Here is a 25,646-nt window from a genome sequence, read left to right on the forward strand (position 1 = left end):
CAGTCAGTTAAGGAGATGCTGGTGGACTGTCTGGTGGTCCCCATGTCTCAGGTCAGTCAGTTAAAGAGATGCTGGAAGACTGGCTGGTGGTCTCCATGTCTCAGGTCAGTCAGTTAAAGAGATGCTGGTGGACCGGCTGGTGGTCTCCAGGTCTCAGGTCAGTCAGTTAAGGAGATGCTGGTGGACCGGCAGGTGGTCTCTAAGTCTCAGGTTAGTCAGAGATGCTGGTGGACCGGCAGGTAGTCTCCATGTCTCAGGTCAGTCAGTTAAAGAGATGCTGGTGGACCGGCAGGTGGTCTCTAGGTCTCAGGTCAGTCAGAGAAGCTGGTAGACTAGCAGTAACGCTGCAGCCTCGACACACATTTCTACGGTGTCGGGGATAGGTTGGAATCCATCCTCCTGGACTTGGACACAACTTCTCTCTATCGTTCTAATAAATAAAGTCAGAAAAAACAGAATATAATATATTAAAACTAATAAGAAGCTCAGTGCTATCTTAAACGTGCTATCCCGGATATTGCCGGCTGGTGCTGTAGTGACGCAATGCCTCTGGCGGTGTTGAACAGAGACGATTGCAATTTGACACTGTATTCATTTCATGCAGCACATGATCCCTTGTAACTTAAATGAACCGTGTTCCGTTATAGAGAGCCCTGACCTTTGTGACGATACAGTGGCAGAACTGATCTGATATAAATATAAATAACACAGTACATACCATGGCTGCTGGTGTACATACCCTCCCCTCTTCTCGTTCTGCTGTAGCTAGTCTCCTACCTGCAGGACATACCATTGCTGCTGGTGTACATACCCTCCCCTCTTCTCGTTCTGCTGTAGCTAGTCTCCTACCTGCAGGACATACCATTGCTGCTGGTGTACATACCCTCCCCTCTTCTCGTTCTACTGTAGCTAGTCTCCTACCTGCAGTACATACCATGGCTGCTGGTGTACATACCCTCCCCTACTGTAGCTAGTCTCCTACCTGCAGGACATACCATGGCTGCTGGTGTACATACCCTCCCCTCTTCTTGTTCTGCTGTAGCTAGTCTCCTACCTCCTCTCCCCTCTTCTCTTTCTACTGTAGCTAGTCTCCTTCCTCCTCTCCCCTCCCCTCTTCTCTTCTCGTTCTACTGTACCTAGAGTCTCCTTCCCCTCTTCTCTTTCTAGTATAGCTGTATCCTGTCCTCCTTCTCATCTCTTTCTGGTATAGCTGAAAGAACAGGGAAGGAGGAACACAATCTGAGAGGGAAACATTGACCACAACCTGAGAGGGAAACATTGACCACAACCCGAGAGGGAAACATTGACCACAACCTGAGAGGGAAACATTGACCACAACCTGAGAGGGAAACATTGACCACAACCTGCGAGGGAAACATTGACCGCAACCTGAGAGGGAAACATTGACCACAACCTGAGAGGGAAACATTGACCACAACTCGAGAGGGAAACATTGACCACAACCTGAGAGGGAAACATTGACCACAACCCGAGAGGGAAACATTGACCACAACCCGAGAGGGAAACATTGACCACAACCTGAGAGGGAAACATTGACCACAACCTGAGAGGGAAACATTGACCACAACCTGAGAGGGAAACATAGACCGCAACCTGAGAGGGAAACATTGACCACAACCCGAGAGGGAAACATTGACCACAACCCGAGAGGGAAACATTGACCACAACCTGAGAGGGAAACATTGACCACAACCCGAGAGGGAAACATTGACCACAACCTGAGAGGGAAACATTGACCACAACCCGAGAGGGAAACATTGACCACAACCTGAGAGGGAAACATTGACCACAACCCGAGAGGGAAACATTGAGCGCAACCATTGACTTTCCAAAAGGAAAGATTAGATTAGCTCTATAAAGAGCACACTTCCATATGTGTAAAACCCACCCTGCCATTGTAACTTTCTTTCAGTAAGACGAGCCCTGACTGAGCTGATAGAAAACGTTTTACTTACTATGACTGGGGTTGATATGTGGTTGTATTACCTGGCTACTTTAAGATGAACGCTCCCTAAACTGTAAGTTGTTCTGGACAAGAGCGTCTGCTAAATTACTAAAATTATCCTTCTAAATGTACTTCCTGTTCCTGTTCCTACACTTTCAAAGACGAAGTTTCCTCGTCTACACATTCTATTCTCTCATAGGTTTAATGCAACCCAATTCATTCTGATCTGCCTTTGCCATGATTGAATCCTCATGTTTTCATTGCCAAGACTGTGTTTCCCTCTAAGGTCTCAACATGAACTTTACACACTCTGCTCCCTCTCCAATCCAACAAGGCTGGAACCCAACCCTGCACAGTGTACTGTGATGTATTCTCTACATACACTTAATTTGTCCCGCACTGATCTTAAAAGTTTTTTTCCGCGTTAGATTGAGACGGGAAAATAGTGTTGGGGTTTGTAAACAAGGCTGAGTGTGTCTAGTGTCTTCTATAACGTCTAGTGTCTTCTATAACGTCTAGTGTCTTCTATAACTTCTATAACTTCTAGTGTCTTCTATAACTTCTAGTGTCTTCTATAACGTCTCGTGTCTTCTATAACTTCTATAACTTCTAGTGTCTTCTATAACGTCTAGTGTCTTCTATAACTTCTATAACGTCTAGTGTCTTCTATAACTTCTATAACTTACAGTGTCTTCTATAATGTCTAGTGTCTTCTATAACGTCTAGTGTCTTCTATAACTTCTATAACTTCTAGTGTCTTCTATTAGGTCTAGTGTCTTCTATAAGGTCTAGTGTCTTCTATAACTTCTATAACTTCTAGTGTCTTCTATTAGGTCTAGTGTCTTCTATAACGTCTAGTGTCTTCTATAACTTCTATAACTTCTAGTGTCTTCTATTAGGTCTAGTGTCTTCTATGAGGTCTAGTGTCTTCTATAACTTCTAGTGTCTTCTATTAGGTCTAGTGTCTTCTATGAGGTCTAGTGTCTTCTATAACTTCTAGTGTCTTCTATAACGTCTAGTGTCTTCTATAACTTCTAGTGTCTTCTATAACTTCTAGTGTCTTCTATAACTTCTATAACTTCTAGTGTCTTCTATAACTTCTAGTGTCTTCTATAACTTCTAGTGTCTTCTATAACTTCTATAACTTCTAGTGTCTTCTATAACTTCTATAACTTCTATAACTTCTAGTGTCTTCTATAACTTCTATAACTTCTATAACTTCTAGTGTCTTCTATAACTTCTAGTGTCTTCTATAACTTCTAGTGTCTTCTATAACTTCTAGTGTCTTCTATAACTTCTAGTGTCTTCTATAACTTCTATAACTTCTAGTGTCTTCTATAACTTCTAGTATCTTCTATAACGTCTAGTGTCTTCTATAACTTCTAGTGTCTTCTATAACTTCTAGTGTCTTCTATAACTTCTATTACGTCTAGTGTCTTCTATAACTTCTATAACATCTAGTGTCTTCTATAACTTCTAGTGTCTTCTATAACATCTAGTGTCTTCTATAATGTCTAGTGTCTTCTATAACTTCTAGTGTCTTCTATAAGGGGAATGTAGGGCAGTAGGGCTGGGGAATGTAGGGCAGTGGTACTGGGGAATGTAGGGCAGTGGGAATGGGGAATGTAGGGCGATACTGCTGGGGAATGTGGGGCAGCAGGGCTGGGGAATGTAGGGCAGTAGGGCTGGGGAATGTAGGGCAGTGGTACTGGGGAATGTAGGGCAGTGGGGCTGGGGAATGTAGGGCGATACTGCTGGGGAATGTGGGGCAGTAGGGCTGGGGAATGTAGGGCAGCAGGGCTGGGAAATGTAGGGCAGTAGTACTGGGGAATGTAGGGCAGCAGGGCCGGGGAATGTGGGGCAGTAGTACTGGGGTATGTAGGGCAGTAGAACTGGGGAATGTAGGGCAGCAAGGCTGGGGAATGTAGGGCAGCAGGGCTGGGGAATGTAGGGCAGTAGTACTGGGGAATGTAGGGCAGTAGTACTGGGGAATGTAGGGCAGCAGGGCTGGGGAATGTAGGGCAGTGGTGCTGGGGGAATGTTGGGCAGCAGTGCTGGGGAATGTAGGGCAGCAGGGCTGGGGCATGTAGGGAGGTAGTACTGGGGAATGTAGGGCAGCAGTGCTGGGGAATGTAGGGTAGCAGGGCTGGGAATGTAGGGCAGCAAGGCTGGGGAATGTAGGGCAGCAAGGCCGGGGAATGTAGGGTGGCAGTGCTGGGGAATGTAGGGCAGTACTGCTGGGGAATGTAGGGCAGCAGGGCTGAGGAATGTAGGGCAGCAGGGCTGAGGTTCCTTAAACAGTGGACGGCTGTGGTCAGTGTTGGTTTTAGTTTACATAGTTATCTAACAGGTAGACTCAACAGTTATTAGGTATCTGTTATCAGCTAAGTGATGCACATCAGAGTTGAGCTTTGGAGGTTTTCTCATTACAGACAAATAGAGAAATGGACAACAGCTGGTTCAGCTGGGGAGTACAGGTCAGGAACATGGTGTTGGGGTTAGTTAACAAGGCTGGTTCAGTACAGGTCAGGAACATAGTGGTGGGGTTAGTTACTAATGCTGGTTCAGTACAGGTCAGGAACATGGTGTTGGGGTTAGTTAACAAGGCTGGTTCAGTACAAGTCAGGAACATGGTGTTGGGGTTAGTTATCAAGGCTGGTTCAGTACAGGTCAGGAACATATTGTTGGGGTTAGGTCAGGAACATAGTGGTGGGGTTAGGTCAGGAACATAGTGTTGGGGTTAGGTCAGGAACATAGTGTTGGGTTAGGTCAGGAACATAGTGTTGGGGTTAGGTCAGGAACGTAGTGGTGGGGTTAGATCAGGAACATAGTGGTAGGGTTAGGTCAGGAACATAGTGGTGGGGTTAGGTCAGGAACATAGTGGTGGGGTTAGGTCAGGAACATAGTGGTGGGGTTAGGACAGGAACATAGTGTTGGGGTTAGATCAGGAACATAGTGTTGGGGTTAGGTCAGGAACGTAGTGGTGGGGTTAGGTCAGGAACATAGTGGTAGGGTTAGGTCAGGAACATAGTGGTGGGGTTAGGACAGGAACATAGTGTTGGGGTTAGGTCAGGAACATAGTGTTGGGGTTAGGTCAGGAACATAGTGTTGGGGTTAGTTAACAAGGCTGGTTCAGTACAAGTCAGGAACGTAGTGGTGGGGTTAGGTCAGGGACATAGTGGTGGGGTTAGGTCAGGAACATAGTGGTGGGGTTAGGTCAGGAACATAGTGGTGGGGTTAGGTCAGGAACATAGTGGTGGGGTTAGGTCAGGAACATAGTGATGGGGTTAGGGTTAGGTCAGGAACATAGTGGTAGGGTTAGGTCAGGGACATAGTGTTGGGGTTAGGTCAGGAACATAGTGGTGGGGTTAGGTCAGGAACATAGTGGTGGGGTTAGGTCAGGAACATAATGTTGGGGTTAGGGTTAGGTCAGGAACATAGTGGTAGGGTTAGGTCAGGAACATAGTGGTGGGGTTAGGGTTAGGTCAGGAACATAGTGTTGGGGTTAGGTCAGGAACATAGTGGTGGGGTTAGGTCAGGAACATAGTGGCGGGGTTACGGTTAGTTCAGGAACATAGTGGTGGGGTTAGGGTTAGGTCAGGAACATAGTGGTGGGGTTAGGGTTAGGTCAGGAACATAGTGGTAGGGTTAGGTCAGGAAAATAGTGGTAGGGTTAGGTCAGGAACATAGTGGTGGGGTTAGGTTAGGAACATAGTGGTAGGGATAGGGTTAGGTCAGGAACATAGTGGTGGGGTTAGGTCAGGAACATAGTGGTGGGGTTAGGTCAGGAACATAGTGGTGGGGTTAGGTCAGGAACATAGTGTTGGGGTTAGGGTTAGGTCAGGAACATAGTGGTGGGGTTAGGTCAGGAACATAGTGGTGGGGTTAGGTCAGGAACATAGTGTTGGGGTTAGGGTTAGGTCAGGAACATAGTGGTGGGGTTAGGTCAGGAACATAGTTGTGGGGTTAAGGTTAGATCAGGAATATAGTGGTGGGGTTAGGTCAGGAACATAGTGGTGGGGTTAGGTCAGGAACATAGTGGTGGGGTTAGGTCATGAACATAGTGTTGGGGTTAGGGTTAGGTCAGGAAAATAGTGGTGGGGTTAGGTCAGGAACATAGTGGTGGGGTTAAGGTTAGGTCAGGAATATAGTGGTGGGGTTAGGTCAGGAACATAGTGGTGGGGTTAGGTCAGGAACATAGTGGTGGGGTTAAGGTTAGGTCAGGAATATAGTGGTGGGGTTAGGTCAGGAACATAGTGGTGGGGTTAGGTCAGGAACATAGTGGTGGGGTTAGGTCAGGAACATAGTGGTAGGGTTAGGTCAGGAACATAGTGGTGGGGTTAGGTCATGAACTTAGTGTTGGGGTTAGGTCAGGAACATAGTGGTGGGGTTAGGTCAGGAACATAGTGGTGGGGTTAGGTCATGAACATAGTGTTGGGGTTAGGTCAGGAACATAGTGGTGGGGTTAAGGTTAGGTCAGGAATATAGTGGTGGGGTTAGGTCAGGAACATAGTGGTGGGGTTAAGGTTAGGTCAGGAACATAGTGTTGTTGTTAGGTCAGGAACATAGTGTTGTGGTTAGGTCAGAAACATAGTGGTGGGGTTAGGTCAGGAACATAGTGGTAGGGTTAGGTCAGGAACATAGTGGTGGGGTTAGGTCATGAACATAGTGTTGGGGTTAGGTCAGGAACATAGTGGTGGGGTTAGGTCAGGAACATAGTGGTGGGGTTAGGTCAGGAACATAGTGTTGGGGTTAGGGTTAGGTCAAGAACATAGTGGTGGGGTTAGGTCAGGAACATAGTGGTGGGGTTAGGTCAGGAACATAGTGGTGGGGTTAGGTCAGGAACGTAGTGTTGGGGTTAGGTCAGGAACATAGTGGTGGTGTTAGGTCAGGAACATAGTGGTGGGGTTAGGTCAGGAACATAGTGGTGGGGTTAGGGTTAGGTCAGGAATATAGTGGTGGGGTTAGGTCAGGGACATAGTGTTGGGGTTAGGTCAGGAACATAGTGGTGGGGTTAGGTCAGGAACATAGTGGTGGGGTTAGGTCAGGAACATAGTGGTGAGGTTAGGTCAGGAACATAGTGGTGGGGTTAGGTCAGGAACATAGTGGTGGGGTTAGGGTTAGGTCAGGAATATAGTGGTGGGGTTAGATCAGGAACATAGTGGTGGGGTTAGGTCAGGAACATAGTGTTGGGGTTAGGTCAGGAACATAGTGTTGGGGTTAGGTCAGGAACATAGTGGTGGGGTTAGGTCAGGAACATAGTGGTGGGGTTAGGTCAGGAACATAGTGTTGGGGTTAGGTCAGGAACATAGTGGTGGGGTTTGGTCAGGAACATAGTGGTAGGGTTAGGTCAGGAACATAGTGGTGGGGTTAGGTCAGGAACATAGTGGTGGGGTTTGGTCAGGAACATAGTGGTGGGGTTTGGTCAGGAACATAGTGGTGGGGTTAGGTCAGGAACATAGTGGTGGGGTTAGGTCAGGAACATAGTGGTAGGGTTAGGTCAGGAACATAGTGGTGGGGTTAGGTCAGGAACGTAGTGGTGGGGTTAGGTCAGGAACATAGTGGTAGGGTTAGGGTCAGGTCAGGAACATAGTGGTGGGGTTAGGTCAGGAACGTAGTGTTGGGGTTAGGTCAGGAACGTAGTGTTGGGGTTAGGTCAGGAACATAGTGTTGGGGTTAGGGTTAGGTCAGGAACATAGTGGTGGGGTTAGGTCAGGAACGTAGTGTTGGGGTTAGGTCAGGAACATAGTGGTGGGGTTAGGTCAGGAACATAGTGGTGGGGTTAGGTCAGGAACATAGTGGTGGGGTTAGGGTTAGGTCAGGAATATAGTGGTGGGGTTAGGTCAGGAACATAGTGGTGAGGTTAGGTCAGGAACATAGTGGTGGGGTTAGGGTTAGGTCAGGAATATAGTGGTGGGGTTAGGTCAGGAACATAGTGGTGGGGTTAGGTCAGGAACATAGTGTTGGGGTTAGTTAACAAGTCTGGTTCAGTACAGGTCAGGAACATAGTGGTGGGGTTAGGTCAGGAACATAGTGGTGGGGTTAGGTCAGGAACATAGTGTTGGGGTTAGTTAACAAGACTGGTTCAGTACAGTTCAGGAACATAGTGTTGGGTTAGGTCAGGAACGTAGTGGTGGGGTTAGGCCAGGAACATAGTGGTGGGGTTAGGTCAGGAACATAGTGGTAGGGTTAGGTCAGGAACATAGTGGTAGGGTTAGGTCAGGAACATAGTGTTGGGGTTAGGTCAGGAACATAGTGGTAGGGTTAGGTCAGGAACATAGTGGTGGGGTTAGGGTTAGGTCAGGAACATAGTGTTGGGGTTAGGTCAGGAACATAGTGGTAAGGTTAGGTCAGGAACATAGTGGTGGGGTTAGGTCAGGAACATAGTGGTGGGGTTAGGGTTAGGTCAGTAACATAGTGGTGGGGTTAGGTCAGGAACATAGTGTTGGGGTTAGGTCAGGAACATAGTGGTAGGGTTAGGTCAGGAACATAGTGGTGGGGTTAGGTCAGGAACATAGTGTTGGGGTTAGGTCAGGAACATAGTGTTGGGGTTAGGTCAGGAACATAGTGTTGGGGTTAGGTCAGGAACGTAGTGGTGGGGTTAGGTCAGGAACGTAGTGGTGGGGTTAGGTCAGGAACATAGTGTTGGGGTTAGGGCAGGAACATAGTGTTGGGGTTAGGGTTAGGTCAGGAACATAGTGGTGGGGTTAGGTCAGGAACATAGTGTTGGGGTTAGGGTTAGGTCAGGAAAATAGTGGTGGGATTAGGTCAGGAACATAGTGTTGGGGTTAGGTCAGGAACATAGTGTTGGGGTTAGGTCAGGAACATAGTGGTGGGGTTAGGTCAGGAACATAGTGGTGGGGTTAGGTCAGGAACATAGTGGTGGGGTTAGGTCAGGAACGTAGTGGTGGGGTTAGGTCAGGAACATAGTGGTAGGGTTAGTTAATGAGGCTGATTCAGTACAGGTCAGGAACATGGTGTTGGGGTTAGTTAACAAGTCTGGCTAACAGTGAAGGACAGAGAAACTTCAGGGATTAGTTAACAAGGCTGGCTAACAGTGAAGGACAGAGGAACTTCAGGGATTAGTTAACAAGGCTGGCTAACAGTGAAGGACAGAGGAACTTCAGGGATTAGTTAACAAGGCTGGCTAACAGTGAAGGACAGAGGAACTTCAGGGATTAGTTAACAAGGCTGGCTAACAGTGAAGGACAGAGGAACTTCAGGGATTAGTTAACAAGGCTGGCTAGCAGTGAAGGACAGAGGAACTTCAGGGATTAGTTAACAAGGCTGGCTAACAGTGAAGGACAGAGGAACTTCAGGGATTAGTTAAAAAGGCTGGCTAACAGTGAAGGACAGAGGAACTTCAGGGATTAGTTAACAAGGCTGGCTAACAGTGAAGGACAGAGGAACTTCAGGGATTAGTTAAAAAGGCTGGCTAACAGTGAAGGACAGAGGAACTTCAGGGATTAGTTAACAAGGCTGGCTAACAGTGAAGGACAGAGGAACTTCAGGGATTAGTTAACAAGGCTGGCTAACAGTGAAAGACAGAGGAACATCAGGGATTAGTTAACAAGGCTGGATAACAGTGAAAGACAGAGGAACATCAGGGGTTTGTCTGACTCAGAAATTCCCGATTGAGTCATGAGAATGAGAAGATAAAGAAATGGATTGAAGAAAAGAGACACATCGCAGACTGTTGAATGCTCTCACAGTTTTATTGTGAAACGTTTCCACTGAAATGTCTTGGTTAGGCTTTGTTAACACTGTGTAGTTCTCTCACGCACGCACGCACGTGCGCACACACGCACGTGCGCACACACACACACACACACACACGCACACGCACACGCACTCGCACTCGCACTCGCACTCGCACCCACACACACACACACACACACACACACACACACACACACACACACACACACACACACACACACACACACACACACACACACGCTGGTCAATATCCTTCAGTTCCCCCTCTGAAACAAGCTGGTCAATATCCTTCAGTTCCCCTCTGAAACACGCTGGTCAAAATCCTTCAGTTCCCCCTCTGAAACAAGCTGGTCAATATCCTTCAGTTCCCCTCTGAAACACGCTGGTCAAAATCCTTCAGTTCCCCCTCTGAAACACGCTGGTCAAAATCCTTCAGTTCCCCTCTGAAACACGCTGGTCAAAATCCTTCAGTTCCCCCTCTGAAACACGCTGGTCAATATCCTTCAGTTCCCCCTCTGAAACAAGCTGGTCAATATCCTTCAGTTCCCCTCTGAAACACGCTGGTCAAAATCCTTCAGTTCCCCCTCTGAAACACGCTGGTCAAAATCCTTCAGTTCCCCCTCTGAAACACGCTGGTCAATATCCTTCAGTTCCCCCACTGAAACACACTTCCTCTAAGCTCCCCCCCCCCCCCCCCCCCCACACACACACTTCCTCTAAGCCCACACACGAACACAGCCGACCGACTGACCGACCGCATAATGACCAAAAACAAATCAGTCAGTCACACAAACACACAGAGGGAATCCAGCGGCCTGGAAATGATCAGTCTTTGAGAGAGAGAGTCTCATCCAGAAGAACAAACAAACAATAGATTCACAATGTTTGTACTTAGACAAATGGAGCCAATAAACTGTTCTGTGTTAAGACAAGCCACTGGATCTCCATAGTGCCTCCCAAATGGCACCCCATTCTCTATATAGTGCACTACTTTGGACCAGGGCCTATAGGGTATCATTTTAGACACAGTCCTATGTTTCAATTTCCCCACTAGTCTGAGGAGAGCTGATTACTGTAGTAGAGCTCCAGTTAGCATGGTCTTTAATAAGTACCCTGCTATTGGATTAGTAGAGATCCTGTTAGCATGGTCTTTAAACACCCTGCTATTGGATTAGTAGAGATCCTGTTAGCACAGTCTTTAAACACCCTGCTATTGGATTAGTAGAGATCCTGTTAGCACAGTCTTTAAACACCCTGCTATTGGATTAGTAGAGATCCTGTTAGCATGGTCTTTCAGTACCCTGCTATTGGATTAGTAGAGATCCTGTTAGCACAGTCTTTAAACACCCTGCTATTGGATTAGTAGAGATCCTGTTAGCATGGTCTTTAAACACCCTGCTATTGGATTAGTAGAGATCCTGTTAGCATGGTCTTTAAGCACCCTGCTATTGGATTAGTAGAGATCCTGTTAGCATGGTCTTTAAGTACCCTGCTATTGGATTAGTAGAGATCCTGTTAGCATGGTCTTTAAACACCCTGCTATTGGATTAGTAGAGATCCTGTTAGCATGGTCTTTAGGTACCCTGCTGTTGGATTAATAGAGATCCTGTTAGCATGGTCTTTCAGGAGCCTGCTATTGGATTAATAGAGATCCTGTTAGCACGGTCTTTAAACACCCTGCTATTGGATTAGTAGAGATCCTGTTAGCATGGTCTTTAAGTACCCTGCTATTGGATTAGTAGAGATCCTGTTAGCATGGTCTTTCAGTACCCTGCTATTGGATTAGTAGAGATCCTGTTAGCATGGTCTTTAAGTACCCTGCTATTGGATTAGTAGAGATCCTGTTAGCATGGTCTTTAAGTACCCTGCTATTGGATTAATAGAGATCCTGTTAGCATGGTTTTAAAACACCCTGCTATTGGATTAGTAGAGATCCTGTTAGCACGGTCTTTCAGTACCCTGCTATTGGATTAGTAGAGATCCTGTTAGCATGGTCTTTAAGTACCCTGCTATTGGATTAGTAGAGATCCTGTTAGCATGGTTTTAAAACACCCTGCTATTGGATTAGTAGAGATCCTGTTAGCACGGTCTTTCAGTACCCTGCTATTGGATTAGTAGAGATCCTGTTAGCATGGTCTTTAAGTACCCTGCTATTAGATTAGTAGAGATCCTGTTAGCATGGTCTTTAAGTAACCTGCTATTGGATTAATAGAGATCCTGTTAGCATGGTTTTAAAACACCCTGCTATTGGATTAGTAGAGATCCTGTTAGCATGGTCTTTCAGTACCCTGCTATTGGATTAGTAGAGATCCTGTTAGCATGGTCTTTATTAAGCACCCTGCTATTGGATTAGTAGAGATCCTGTTAGCATGGTCTTTATTAAGCACCCTGCTATTGGATTAGTAGAGATCCTGTTAGCATGGTCTTTAAGTACCCTGCTATTGGATGAGTAGAGATCCTGTTAGTATGGTCTTTAAACACCCTGCTATTGGATTAGTAGAGATCCTGTTAGCACGGTCTTTCAGTACCCTGCTATTGGATTAGTAGAGATCCTGTTAGCATGGTCTTTAAGTACCCTGCTATTGGATTAGTAGAGATCCTGTTAGCATGGTCTTTAAGTACCCTGCTATTGGATTAGTAGAGATCCTGTTAGCATGGTCTTTAAGTACCCTGCTATTGGATTAGTAGAGATCCTGTTAGCATGGTCTTTAGGTACCCTGCTATTGGATTAGTAGAGATCCTGTTAGCATGGTCTTTAAACACCCTGCTATTGGATTAGTAGAGATCCTGTTAGCATGGTCTTTAAGTACCCTGCTATTGGATTAGTAGAGATCCTGTTAGCATGGTCTTTAAACACCCTGCTATTGGATTAGTAGAGATCCTGTTAGCATGGTCTTTCAGTACCCTGCTATTGGATTAGTAGAGATCCTGTTAGCATGGTCTTTAAACACCCTGCTATTGGATTAGTAGAGATCCTGTTAGCATGGTCTTTAAACACCCTGCTATTGGATTAGTAGAGATCCTGTTAGCATGGTCTTTATTAAGCACCCTGCTATTGGATTAGTAGAGATCCTGTTAGCACGGTCTTTATTAAGCACCCTGCTATTGGATTAGTAGAGCTCATGTTAGCATGGTCTTTAAGTACCCTGCTATTGGATTAGTAGAGATCCTGTTAGCATGGTCTTTAAGCACCCTGCTATTGGATTAGTAGAGATCCTGTTAGCATGGTCTTTCAGTACCCTGCTATTGGATTAGTAGAGATCCTGTTAGCACTGTCTTTCAGTACCCTGCTATTGGATTAGTAGAGATCCTGTTAGCATGGTCTTTAAGTACCCTGCTATTGGATTAGTAGAGATCCTGTTAGCATGGTCTTTAAAACACCCTGCTATTGGATTAGTAGAGCTCATGTTAGCATGGTCTTTAAGTACCCTGCTATTAGATTAGTAGAGATCCTGTTAGCATGGTCTTTCAGTACCCTGCTATTGGATTAGTAGAGATCCTGTTAGCATGGTCCTTTAGCACCCTGCTATTGGATTAGTAGAGATCCTGTTAGCATGGTCTTTAAACACCCTGCCATTGGATTAGTAGAGATCCTGTTAGCATGGTCTTTCAGTACCCTGCTATTGGATTAGTGGAGATCCTGTTAGCATGGTCTTTAAACACCCTGCTATTGGATTAGTAGAGATCCTGTTAGCATGGTCTTTCAGTACCCTGCTATTGGATTAGTGGAGATCCTGTTAGCATGGTCTTTCAGTAGCCTGCTATTGGATTAGTAGAGCTCCTGTTAGCATGGTCCTTTAGCACCCTGCTATTGGATTAGTGGAGATCCTGTTAGCATGGTCTTTCAGTAGCCTGCTATTGGATTAGTAGAGCTCCTGTTAGCATGGTCTTTAAACACCCTGCTATTGGATTAGTAGAGATCCTGTTAGCATGGTTTTAAAACACCCTGCTATTGGATTAGTAGAGATCCTGTTAGCATGGTCTTTCAGTACCCTGCTATTGGATTAGTGGAGATCCTGTTAGCATGGTCTTTCAGTAGCCTGCTATTGGATTAGTAGAGCTCCTGTTAGCATGGTCCTTTAGCACCCTGCTATTGGATTAGTAGAGATCCTGTTAGCATGGTCTTTCAGGAGCCTGCTATTGGATTCTGGAGCCAGTGTGTCTGTGTGTGAGTTCATGATGGAGTTTTAGAGGCAGATTGCTGTCTCGGTCACAGTCCTGAGTGGCAAAACACTCAGCTGCCCTCCTGTTTCATCTCACCCTCCTAAAGCTCCTCAGGCGATACACAGTGCCTGGCCGGTATTGGATTTTGGGGGAAAATGTGGTCAGTCATAATCGACTGAAGCCCCAGAGCTCTTAGGACAGGGACCATTAGGTCTCACTTAACTCAGACAGACAGAACAGAACACTCCTCAGAGACTGAAAGTAGATAAGTAGACCACACAGAATGAGAATAACCAAATCTTAGAAAGCTCAGATACCTCAACTCCTCCATGTGGTTATCACAGAGATCACTAGCATTCCAAGCTCAGAGGGCCAAAACCTATGGCCCAAACCTATGACCCAAACCCCAAGAGATACAAGGAGCCAATCCAAGCTGAGAGATACCAAATCTACGGTCTAAACCCCTAGAGACACAAGGAAGCAATCCAAGCTTGGAATACTCAGGCTCAGAATGCTTAGAACCCCCCCCCCCCCAACATAATTATTCAAATGAACATCAGCTTGTGTTGATGGGATGGTTCTGGTTTCCAGGGAGACTGACATTTCTTCTCATCCCTTGATGTCTAAATGCTACTAGTGATTAGTGATGTGTGTGCGTGTGTGTGTGTGTGTGTGCGTGCGCGTGCGTGTGCATGTGTGTGTGTGTGTGTGTGTGTGTGCGTCAGGCTCTTTGTGTTAACTGACAGTCTATATAAAAGCACAAAAACAGATGTCTTGAAAGAACGCTGAGTTTTGTTTTTTTGATGGCTGCCATTTTTACGATTTCATTATCTTGTCAGCTGCAACACAAGGTGCTATTTGCACGGTCTGTCTGCCAGATAGGACTACAGTAATTACACGTAATTGTGACATCCTGTATTACAGGGTGAGTACCATGTCAAACCCTGTTCTACCACGTACAGTTTAACTGTTACAATGCCCCCCCCCCCCCCCCCCCCCCCCCAGGTCTTCATAATGGGGATGGGATGACAGATCCGCATTACAAGTGCCTGCAGGAAAACAGCTCAGTGAAGAACGAGGCTGCCGTCTATGTTAAACCAACGTCAGTTTCCCAGACTGATACACTCCCTGTACATTTTGAATGGGATGAGTATGTCCGCTGTCATCCAAGTGGATGTCTTTCCTCATTGAAGTGAGCACTATCTTGTTGTTTCTGTAGGTCAGTGTCCACTGTCATCCAAGTGGATGTCTTTCCTCATCGAAGTGAGCACCATCTTGTTGTTTCTGTAGGCTTTCGTTGTTGACTGAGCTGAATCTCTACAGACGCTCAACGTCAATGGGATTTGGGTGAGTACGTCAGCGAAGTCTCGTTACGTCTTCTGACGCGTTTTACTTCTCTCATCCACAGGGAGACCACTTACCGCAACCAATCAGCAGAGGTCTACCGCCAAGCTGAAACACTACGGGACTACTGTACCTCTCCTATTGGTCGGAGAAGAAGAATGGAGACCAGTCACTCTGCTCCAATCACAGGTCAATATCAACCAGGGCGGGTCTACACAAGATGCCTATTGGCTATCAGATTGTAGCCTGGAATTAAACTGAAGAAACAATAGTGAAACAGAGGCGATACTCAGTCTACTACTCTATATAGTATATATCTATAGTATATAGTCTACTACTCTATATAGAATATATCTATAGTATATAGTCTACTACTCTATATAGAATATATCTATAGTATATAGTCTACTACTCTATATAGAATATATCTATAGTATATAGTCTACTACTCTATATAGTATATAGTCTACTACTCTATATAGTATATATCTATGGTATATAGTCTACTACTCTATATAGTATATATCTATGGTATATAGTCTACTACTCTATATAGTATATATCTATGGTATATAGTCTACTACTCTATATAGTATATATCTATGGTATATAGTCTACTACTCTATATAGTATATATCTATGGTATATAGTCTACTACTCTATATAGTATATAGTCTACTACTCTATATGGTATATAGTCTACTACTCTATATAGTATATAGTCTACTACTCTATATAGTATATAGTCTACTACTCTATATAGTATATAGTCTACTACTCTATATAGTATATAGTCTACTACTCTATATAGTATATAGTCTACTACTCTATATAGTATATAGTCTACTACTCTATATAGTATATAGTCTACTACTCTATATAGTATATAGTCTACTACTCTATATAGTATATAGTCTACTACTCTATATAGTATATAGTCTACTACTCTATATAGTATATAGTCTACTACTCTATATAGTATATAGTCTACTACTCTATATAGTATATAGTCTACTACTCTATATAGTATATAGTCTACTACTCTATATAGTATATATCTATGGTATATAGTCTACTACTCTATATAGAATATATCTATGGTATATAGTCTACTACTCTATATAGAATATATCTATGGTATATAGTCTACTACTCTATATAGAATATATCTATGGTATATAGTCTACTACTCTATATAGAATATATCTATGGTATATAGTCTACTACTCTATATAGAATATATCTATGGTATATAGTCTACTACTCTATATAGAATATATCTATGGTATATAGTCTACTACTCTATATAGAATATATCTATGGTATATAGTCTACTACTCTATATAGTATATATCTATGGTATATAGTCTACTACTCTATATAGTATATATCTACGGTATATAGTCTACTACTCTATATAGTATATATCTACTACTCTATATAGTATATAGTCTACTACTCTATATAGTATATATCTACTACTCTATATAGTATATAGTCTACTACTCTATATAGTATATATCTATGGTATATAGTCTACTACTCTATATAGTATATAGTCTACTACTCTATATAGTATATAGTCTACTACTCTATATAGTATATATCTATGGTATATAGTCTACTACTCTATATAGTATATATCTACGGTATATAGTCTACTACTCTATATAGTATATATCTACTACTCTATATAGTATATAGTCTACTACTCTATATAGTATATATCTATGGTATATAGTCTACTACTCTATATAGTATATAGTCTACTACTCTATATAGTATATAGTCTACTACTCTATATAGTATATATCTATGGTATATAGTCTACTACTCTATATAGTATATATCTACTACTCTATATAGTATATAGTCTACTACTCTATATAGTATATATCTACTACTCTATATAGTATATAGTCTACTACTCTATATAGTATATATCTACTACTCTATATAGTATATAGTCTACTACTCTATATAGTATATATCTACTACTCTATATAGTATATAGTCTACTACTCTATATAGTATATATCTATGGTATATAGTCTACTACTCTATATAGTATATATCTACTACTCTATATAGTATATAGTCTACTACTCTATATAGTATATATCTACTACTCTATATAGTATATAGTCTACTACTCTATATAGTATATATCTACTACTCTATATAGTATATAGTCTACTACTCTATATAGTATATATCTACTACTCTATATAGTATATAGTCTACTACTCTATATAGTATATAGTCTACTACTCTATATAGTATATAGTCTACTACTCTATATAGTATATAGTCTACTACTCTATATAGTATATAGTCTACTACTCTATATAGTATATAGTCTACTACTCTATATAGTATATAGTCTACTACTCTATATAGTATATAGTCTACTACTCTATATAGTATATAGTCTACTACTCTATATAGTATATAGTCTACTACTCTATATAGTATATAGTCTACTACTCTATATAGTATATAGTCTACTACTCTATATAGTATATAGTCTACTACTCTATATAGTATATAGTCTACTACTCTATATAGTATATAGTCTACTACTCTATATAGTCTACTACTCTATATAGTATATAGTCTACTACTCTATATAGTATATAGTCTACTACTCTATATAGTATATATCTATGGTATATAGTCTACTACTCTATATAGTATATAGTCTACTACTCTATATAGTATATAGTCTACTACTCTATATAGTATATAGTCTACTACTCTATATAGAATATATCTATGGTATATAGTCTACTACTCTATATAGTATATATCTATGGTATATAGTCTACTACTCTATATAGTATATATCTATGGTATATAGTCTACTACTCTATATAGTATATATCTATGGTATATAGTCTACTACTCTATATAGTATATATCTATGGTATATAGTCTACTACTCTATATAGTATATATCTATGGTATATAGTCTACTACTCTATATAGTATATATCTATGGTATATAGTCTACTACTCTATATAGTATATATCTATGGTATATAGTCTACTACTCTATATAGTATATATCTATGGTATATAGTCTACTACTCTATATAGTATATATCTATGGTATATAGTCTACTACTCTATATAGTATATATCTATGGTATATAGTCTACTACTCTATATAGTATATAGTCTACTACTCTATATAGTATATAGTCTACTACTCTATATAGTATATAGTCTACTACTCTATATAGTATATAGTCTACTACTCTATATAGTATATAGTCTACTACTCTATATAGTATATAGTCTACTACTCTATATAGTATATAGTCTACTACTCTATATAGTATATAGTCTACTACTCTATATAGTATATAGTCTACTACTCTATATAGTATATAGTCTACTACTCTATATAGTCTACTACTCTATATAGTATATAGTCTACTACTCTATATAGTATATAGTCTACTACTCTATATAGTATATAGTCTACTACTCTATATAGTCTACTACTCTATATAGTATATAGTCTACTACTCTATATAGTATATAGTCTACTACTCTATATAGTCTACTACTCTATATAGTATATAGTCTACTACTCTATATAGTATATAGTCTACTACTCTATATAGTATATATCTATGGTATATAGTCTACTACTCTATATAGTATATAGTCTACTACTCTATATAGTATATAGTCTACTACTCTATATAGTATATAGTCTACTACTCTATATAGTATATAGTCTACTACTCTATATAGTATATAGTCTACTACTCTATATAGTATATAGTCTACTACTCTATATAGTATATAGTCTACTACTCTATATAGTATATAGTCTACTACTCTATATAGTATATAGTCTACTACTCTATATAGTATATAGTCTACTACTCTATATAGTCTACTACTCTATATAGTATATAGTCTACTACTCTATATAGTATATAGTCTACTACTCTATATAGTATATAGTCTACTACTCTATATAGTATATAGTCTTCTACTCTATATAGTATATAGTCTACTACTCTATATAGTATATAGTCTACTACTCTATATAGTATATAGTCTACTACTCTATATAGTATATAGTCTACTACTCTATATAGTATATAGTCTACTACTCTATATAGTATATAGTCTACTACTCTATATAGTCTACTACTCTATATAGTATATAGTCTACTACTCTATATAGTATATAGTCTACTACTCTATATAGTATATAGTCTACTACTCTATATAGTATATAGTCTACTACTCTATATAGTATATAGTCTACTACTCTATATAGTATATAGTCTACTACTCTATATAGTATATAGTCTACTACTCTATATAGTATATAGTCTACTACTCTATATAGTATATAGTCTACTACTCTATATAGTATATAGTCTACTACTCTATATAGTCTACTACTCTATATAGTATATAGTCTACTACTCTATATAGTCTACTACTCTATATAGTATATAGTCTACTACTCTATATAGTATATAGTCTACTACTCTATATAGTCTACTACTCTATATAGTATATAGTCTACTACTCTATATAGTATATATCTATGGTATATAGTCTACTACTCTATATAGTATATATCTATGGTATATAGTCTACTACTCTATATAGTATATAGTCTACTACTCTATATAGTATATAGTCTACTACTCTATATAGTATATAGTCTACTACTCTATATAGTATATAGTCTACTACTCTATATAGTATATAGTCTACTACTCTATATAGTATATAGTCTTCTACTCTATATAGTATATAGTCTACTACTCTATATAGTATATAGTCTACTACTCTATATAGTATATAGTCTACTACTCTATATAGTATATAGTCTACTACTCTATATAGTATATAGTCTACTACTCTATATAGTATATAGTCTACTACTCTATATAGTATATAGTCTACTACTCTATATAGTATATAGTCTACTACTCTATATAGTATATAGTCTACTACTCTATATAGTATATAGTCTACTACTCTATATAGTATATAGTCTACTACTCTATATAGTATATAGTCTACTACTCTATATAGTATATAGTCTACTACTCTATATAGTATATAGTCTACTACTCTATATAGTCTACTACTCTATATAGTATATAGTCTACTACTCTATATAGTATATAGTCTACTACTCTATATAGTATATAGTCTACTACTCTATATAGTATATAGTCTACTACTCTATATAGTATATAGTCTACTACTCTATATAGTATATAGTCTACTACTCTATATAGTATATAGTCTACTACTCTATATAGTATATAGTCTACTACTCTATATAGTATATAGTCTACTACTCTATATAGTATATAGTCTACTACTCTATATAGTATATAGTCTACTACTCTATATAGTATATAGTCTACTACTCTATATAGTATATAGTCTACTACTCTATATAGTATATAGTCTACTACTCTATATAGTATATAGTCTACTACTCTATATAGTCTACTACTCTATATAGTATATAGTCTACTACTCTATATAGTATATAGTCTACTACTCTATATAGTATATAGTCTACTACTCTATATAGTATATAGTCTACTACTCTATATAGTATATAGTCTACTACTCTATATAGTATATAGTCTACTACTCTATATAGTATATAGTCTACTACTCTATATAGTATATAGTCTACTACTATATATAGTATATAGTCTACTACTCTATATAGTATATAGTCTACTACTCTATATAGTATATAGTCTACTACTCTGTATAGTATATAGTCTACTACTCTATATAGTATATAGTCTACTACTCTATATAGTATATAGTCTACTACTCTATATAGTATATAGTCTACTACTCTATATAGTATATAGTCTACTACTCTATATAGTATATAGTCTACTACTCTATATAGTATATATCTATGGTATATAGTCTACTACTCTATATAGTATATAGTCTACTACTCTATATAGTATATATCTATGGTATATAGTCTACTACTCTATATAGTATATAGTCTACTACTCTATATAGTATATATCTATGGTATATAGTCTACTACTCTATATAGTATATATCTATGGTATATAGTCTACTACTCTATATAGTATATAGTCTACTACTCTATATAGTATATAGTCTACTACTATATATAGTATATAGTCTACTACTCTATATAGTATATAGTCTACTACTCTATATAGTATATAGTCTACTACTCTATATAGTATATAGTCTACTACTCTATATAGTATATAGTCTACTACTCTATATAGTATATATCTATGGTATATAGTCTACTACTCTATATAGTATATATCTATGGTATATAGTCTACTACTCTATATAGTATATATCTATGGTATATAGTCTACTACTCTATATAGTATATAGTCTACTACTCTATATAGTATATAGTCTACTACTCTATATAGTATATATCTATGGTATATAGTCTACTACTCTATATAGTATATATCTATGGTATATAGTCTACTACTCTATATAGTATATATCTATGGTATATAGTCTACTACTCTATATAGTATATATCTATGGTATATAGTCTACTACTCTATATAGTATATAGTCTACTACTCTATATAGTATATAGTCTACTACTCTATATAGTATATATCTATGGTATATAGTCTACTACTCTATATAGTATATAGTCTACTACTCTGTATAGTATATAGTCTACTACTCTATATAGTATATAGTCTACTACTCTATATAGTATATAGTCTACTACTCTATATAGTATATAGTCTACTACTCTATATAGTATATAGTCTACTACTCTATATAGTATATAGTCTACTACTCTATATAGTATATAGTCTACTACTCTATATAGTATATAGTCTACTACTCTATATAGTATATAGTCTACTACTCTATATAGTCTACTACTCTATATAGTATATAGTCTACTACTCTATATAGTATATAGTCTACTACTCTATATAGTATATAGTCTACTACTCTATATAGTATATAGTCTACTACTCTATATAGTATATAGTCTACTACTCTATATAGTATATAGTCTACTACTCTATATAGTATATAGTCTACTACTCTATATAGTATATAGTCTACTACTCTATATAGTATATAGTCTACTACTCTATATAGTATATAGTCTACTACTCTATATAGTATATAGTCTACTACTCTATATAGTATATAGTCTACTACTCTATATAGTATATAGTCTACTACTCTATATAGTCTACTACTCTATATAGTATATAGTCTACTACTCTATATAGTATATAGTCTACTACTCTATATAGTATATAGTCTACTACTCTATATAGTATATAGTCTACTACTCTATATAGTATATAGTCTACTACTCTATATAGTATATAGTCTACTACTCTATATAGTATATAGTCTACTACTCTATATAGTATATAGTCTACTACTCTATATAGTATATAGTCTACTACTCTATATAGTCTACTACTCTATATAGTATATAGTCTACTACTCTATATAGTATATAGTCTACTACTCTATATAGTATATAGTCTACTACTCTATATAGTATATAGTCTACTACTCTATATAGTATATAGTCTACTACTCTATATAGTATATAGTCTACTACTCTATATAGTATATAGTCTACTACTCTATATAGTATATAGTCTACTACTCTATATAGTATATAGTCTACTACTCTATATAGTATATAGTCTACTACTCTATATAGTATATAGTCTACTACTCTATATAGTATATATCTATGGTATATAGTCTACTACTCTATATAGTATATATCTATGGTATATAGTCTACTACTCTATATAGTCTACTACTCTATATAGTATATAGTCTACTACTCTATATAGTATATATCTATGGTATATAGTCTACTACTCTATATAGTCTACTACTCTATATAGTATATAGTCTACTACTCTATATAGTATATATCTATGGTATATAGTCTACTACTCTATATAGTCTACTACTCTATATAGTATATAGTCTACTACTCTATATAGTATATAGTCTACTACTCTATATAGTATATAGTCTACTACTCTATATAGTATATAGTCTACTACTCTATATAGTATATAGTCTACTACTCTATATAGTATATAGTCTACTACTCTATATAGTATATAGTCTACTACTCTATATAGTATATAGTCTACTACTCTATATAGTATATAGTCTACTACTCTATATAGTATATAGTCTACTACTCTATATAGTCTACTACTCTATATAGTATATAGTCTTCTACTCTATATAGTATATAGTCTACTACTCTATATAGTATATAGTCTACTACTCTATATAGTATATAGTCTACTACTCTATATAGTATATAGTCTACTACTCTATATAGTATATAGTCTACTACTCTATATAGTATATAGTCTACTACTCTATATAGTCTACTACTCTATATAGTATATAGTCTACTACTCTATATAGTATATAGTCTACTACTCTATATAGTATATAGTCTACTACTCTATATAGTATATAGTCTACTACTCTATATAGTATATAGTCTACTACTCTATATAGTATATAGTCTACTACTCTATATAGTATATAGTCTACTACTCTATATAGTATATAGTCTACTACTCTATATAGTCTACTTCTCTATATAGTATATAGTCTACTACTCTATATAGTATATAGTCTACTACTCTATATAGTATATAGTCTACTACTCTATATAGTATATAGTCTACTACTCTATATAGTATATAGTCTACTACTCTATATAGTATATAGTCTACTACTCTATATAGTATATAGTCTACTACTCTATATAGTATATAGTCTACTACTCTATATAGTATATAGTCTACTACTCTATATAGTATATAGTCTACTACTCTATATAGTATATAGTCTACTACTCTATATAGTATATAGTCTACTACTCTATATAGTATATAGTCTACTACTCTATATAGTATATAGTCTACTACTCTATATAGTATATAGTCTACTACTCTATATAGTATATAGTCTACTACTCTATATAGTATATAGTCTACTACTCTATATAGTATATAGTCTACTACTCTATATAGTCTACTACTCTATATAGTATATAGTCTACTACTCTATATAGTATATAGTCTACTACTCTATATAGTATATAGTCTACTACTCTATATAGTATATAGTCTACTACTCTATATAGTATATAGTCTACTACTCTATATAGTATATAGTCTACTACTCTATATAGTATATAGTCTACTACTCTATATAGTATATAGTCTACTACTCTATATAGTATATAGTCTACTACTCTATATAGTCTACTACTCTATATAGTATATAGTGTACTACTCTATATAGTATATAGTCTACTACTCTATATAGTATATAGTCTACTACTCTATATAGTATATAGTCTACTACTCTATATAGTATATAGTCTACTACTCTATATAGTATATAGTCTACTACTCTATATAGTATATAGTCTACTACTCTATATAGTATATAGTCTACTACTCTATATAGTATATAGTCTACTACTCTATATAGTATATAGTCTACTACTCTATATAGTATATAGTCTACTACTCTATATAGTATATAGTCTACTACTCTATATAGTATATAGTCTACTACTCTATATAGTATATAGTCTACTACTCTATATAGTATATAGTCTACTACTCTATATAGTATATAGTCTACTACTCTATATAGTATATAGTCTACTACTCTATATAGTATATAGTCTACTACTCTGTATAGTATATAGTCTACTACTCTGTATAGTATATAGTCTACTACTCTATATAGTATATAGTCTACTACTCTATATAGTATATAGTCTACTACTCTATATAGTATATAGTCTACTACTCTATATAGTATATAGTCTACTACTCTATATAGTATATAGTCTACTACTCTATATAGTATATAGTCTACTACTCTATATAGTATATAGTCTACTACTCTATATAGTCTACTACTCTATATAGTATATAGTCTACTACTCTATATAGTATATAGTCTACTACTCTATATAGTATATAGTCTACTACTCTATATAGTATATAGTCTACTACTCTATATAGTATATAGTCTACTACTCTATATAGTATATAGTCTACTACTCTATATAGTCTACTACTCTATATAGTATATAGTCTACTACTCTATATAGTATATAGTCTACTACTCTATATAGTATATAGTCTACTACTCTATATAGTATATAGTCTACTACTCTATATAGTATATAGTCTACTACTCTATATAGTATATAGTCTACTACTCTATATAGTATATAGTCTACTACTCTATATAGTCTACTACTCTATATAGTATATAGTCTACTACTCTATATAGTATATAGTCTACTACTCTATATAGTATATAGTCTACTACTCTATATAGTCTACTACTCTATATAGTATATAGT

The 25,646-nt window shown here is 37.8% G+C and overlaps 1 protein-coding gene across 1 annotated transcript in view; it reads left to right on the plus strand.

Moving 5' to 3' along the window:
- The window catches only part of LOC110510837 (disintegrin and metalloproteinase domain-containing protein 12), a 226,301-nt gene that overhangs the window by 12,650 nt on the left and 188,005 nt on the right, over positions 1-25,646 (plus strand). Inside the window, exon 2 of the mRNA XM_090217802.1 lies at positions 15,258-15,382. Within this exon, the coding sequence (XP_090073928.1) occupies positions 15,258-15,382 (125 nt within the window). The remainder of the gene's footprint in view (positions 1-15,257; positions 15,383-25,646) is intronic.

This window comes from Oncorhynchus mykiss, chromosome 23 (genome assembly GCF_057628025.1).
Source record: "Oncorhynchus mykiss isolate SJ-2025 chromosome 23, ASM5762802v1, whole genome shotgun sequence".
Taxonomy (NCBI): domain Eukaryota; kingdom Metazoa; phylum Chordata; class Actinopteri; order Salmoniformes; family Salmonidae; genus Oncorhynchus; species Oncorhynchus mykiss.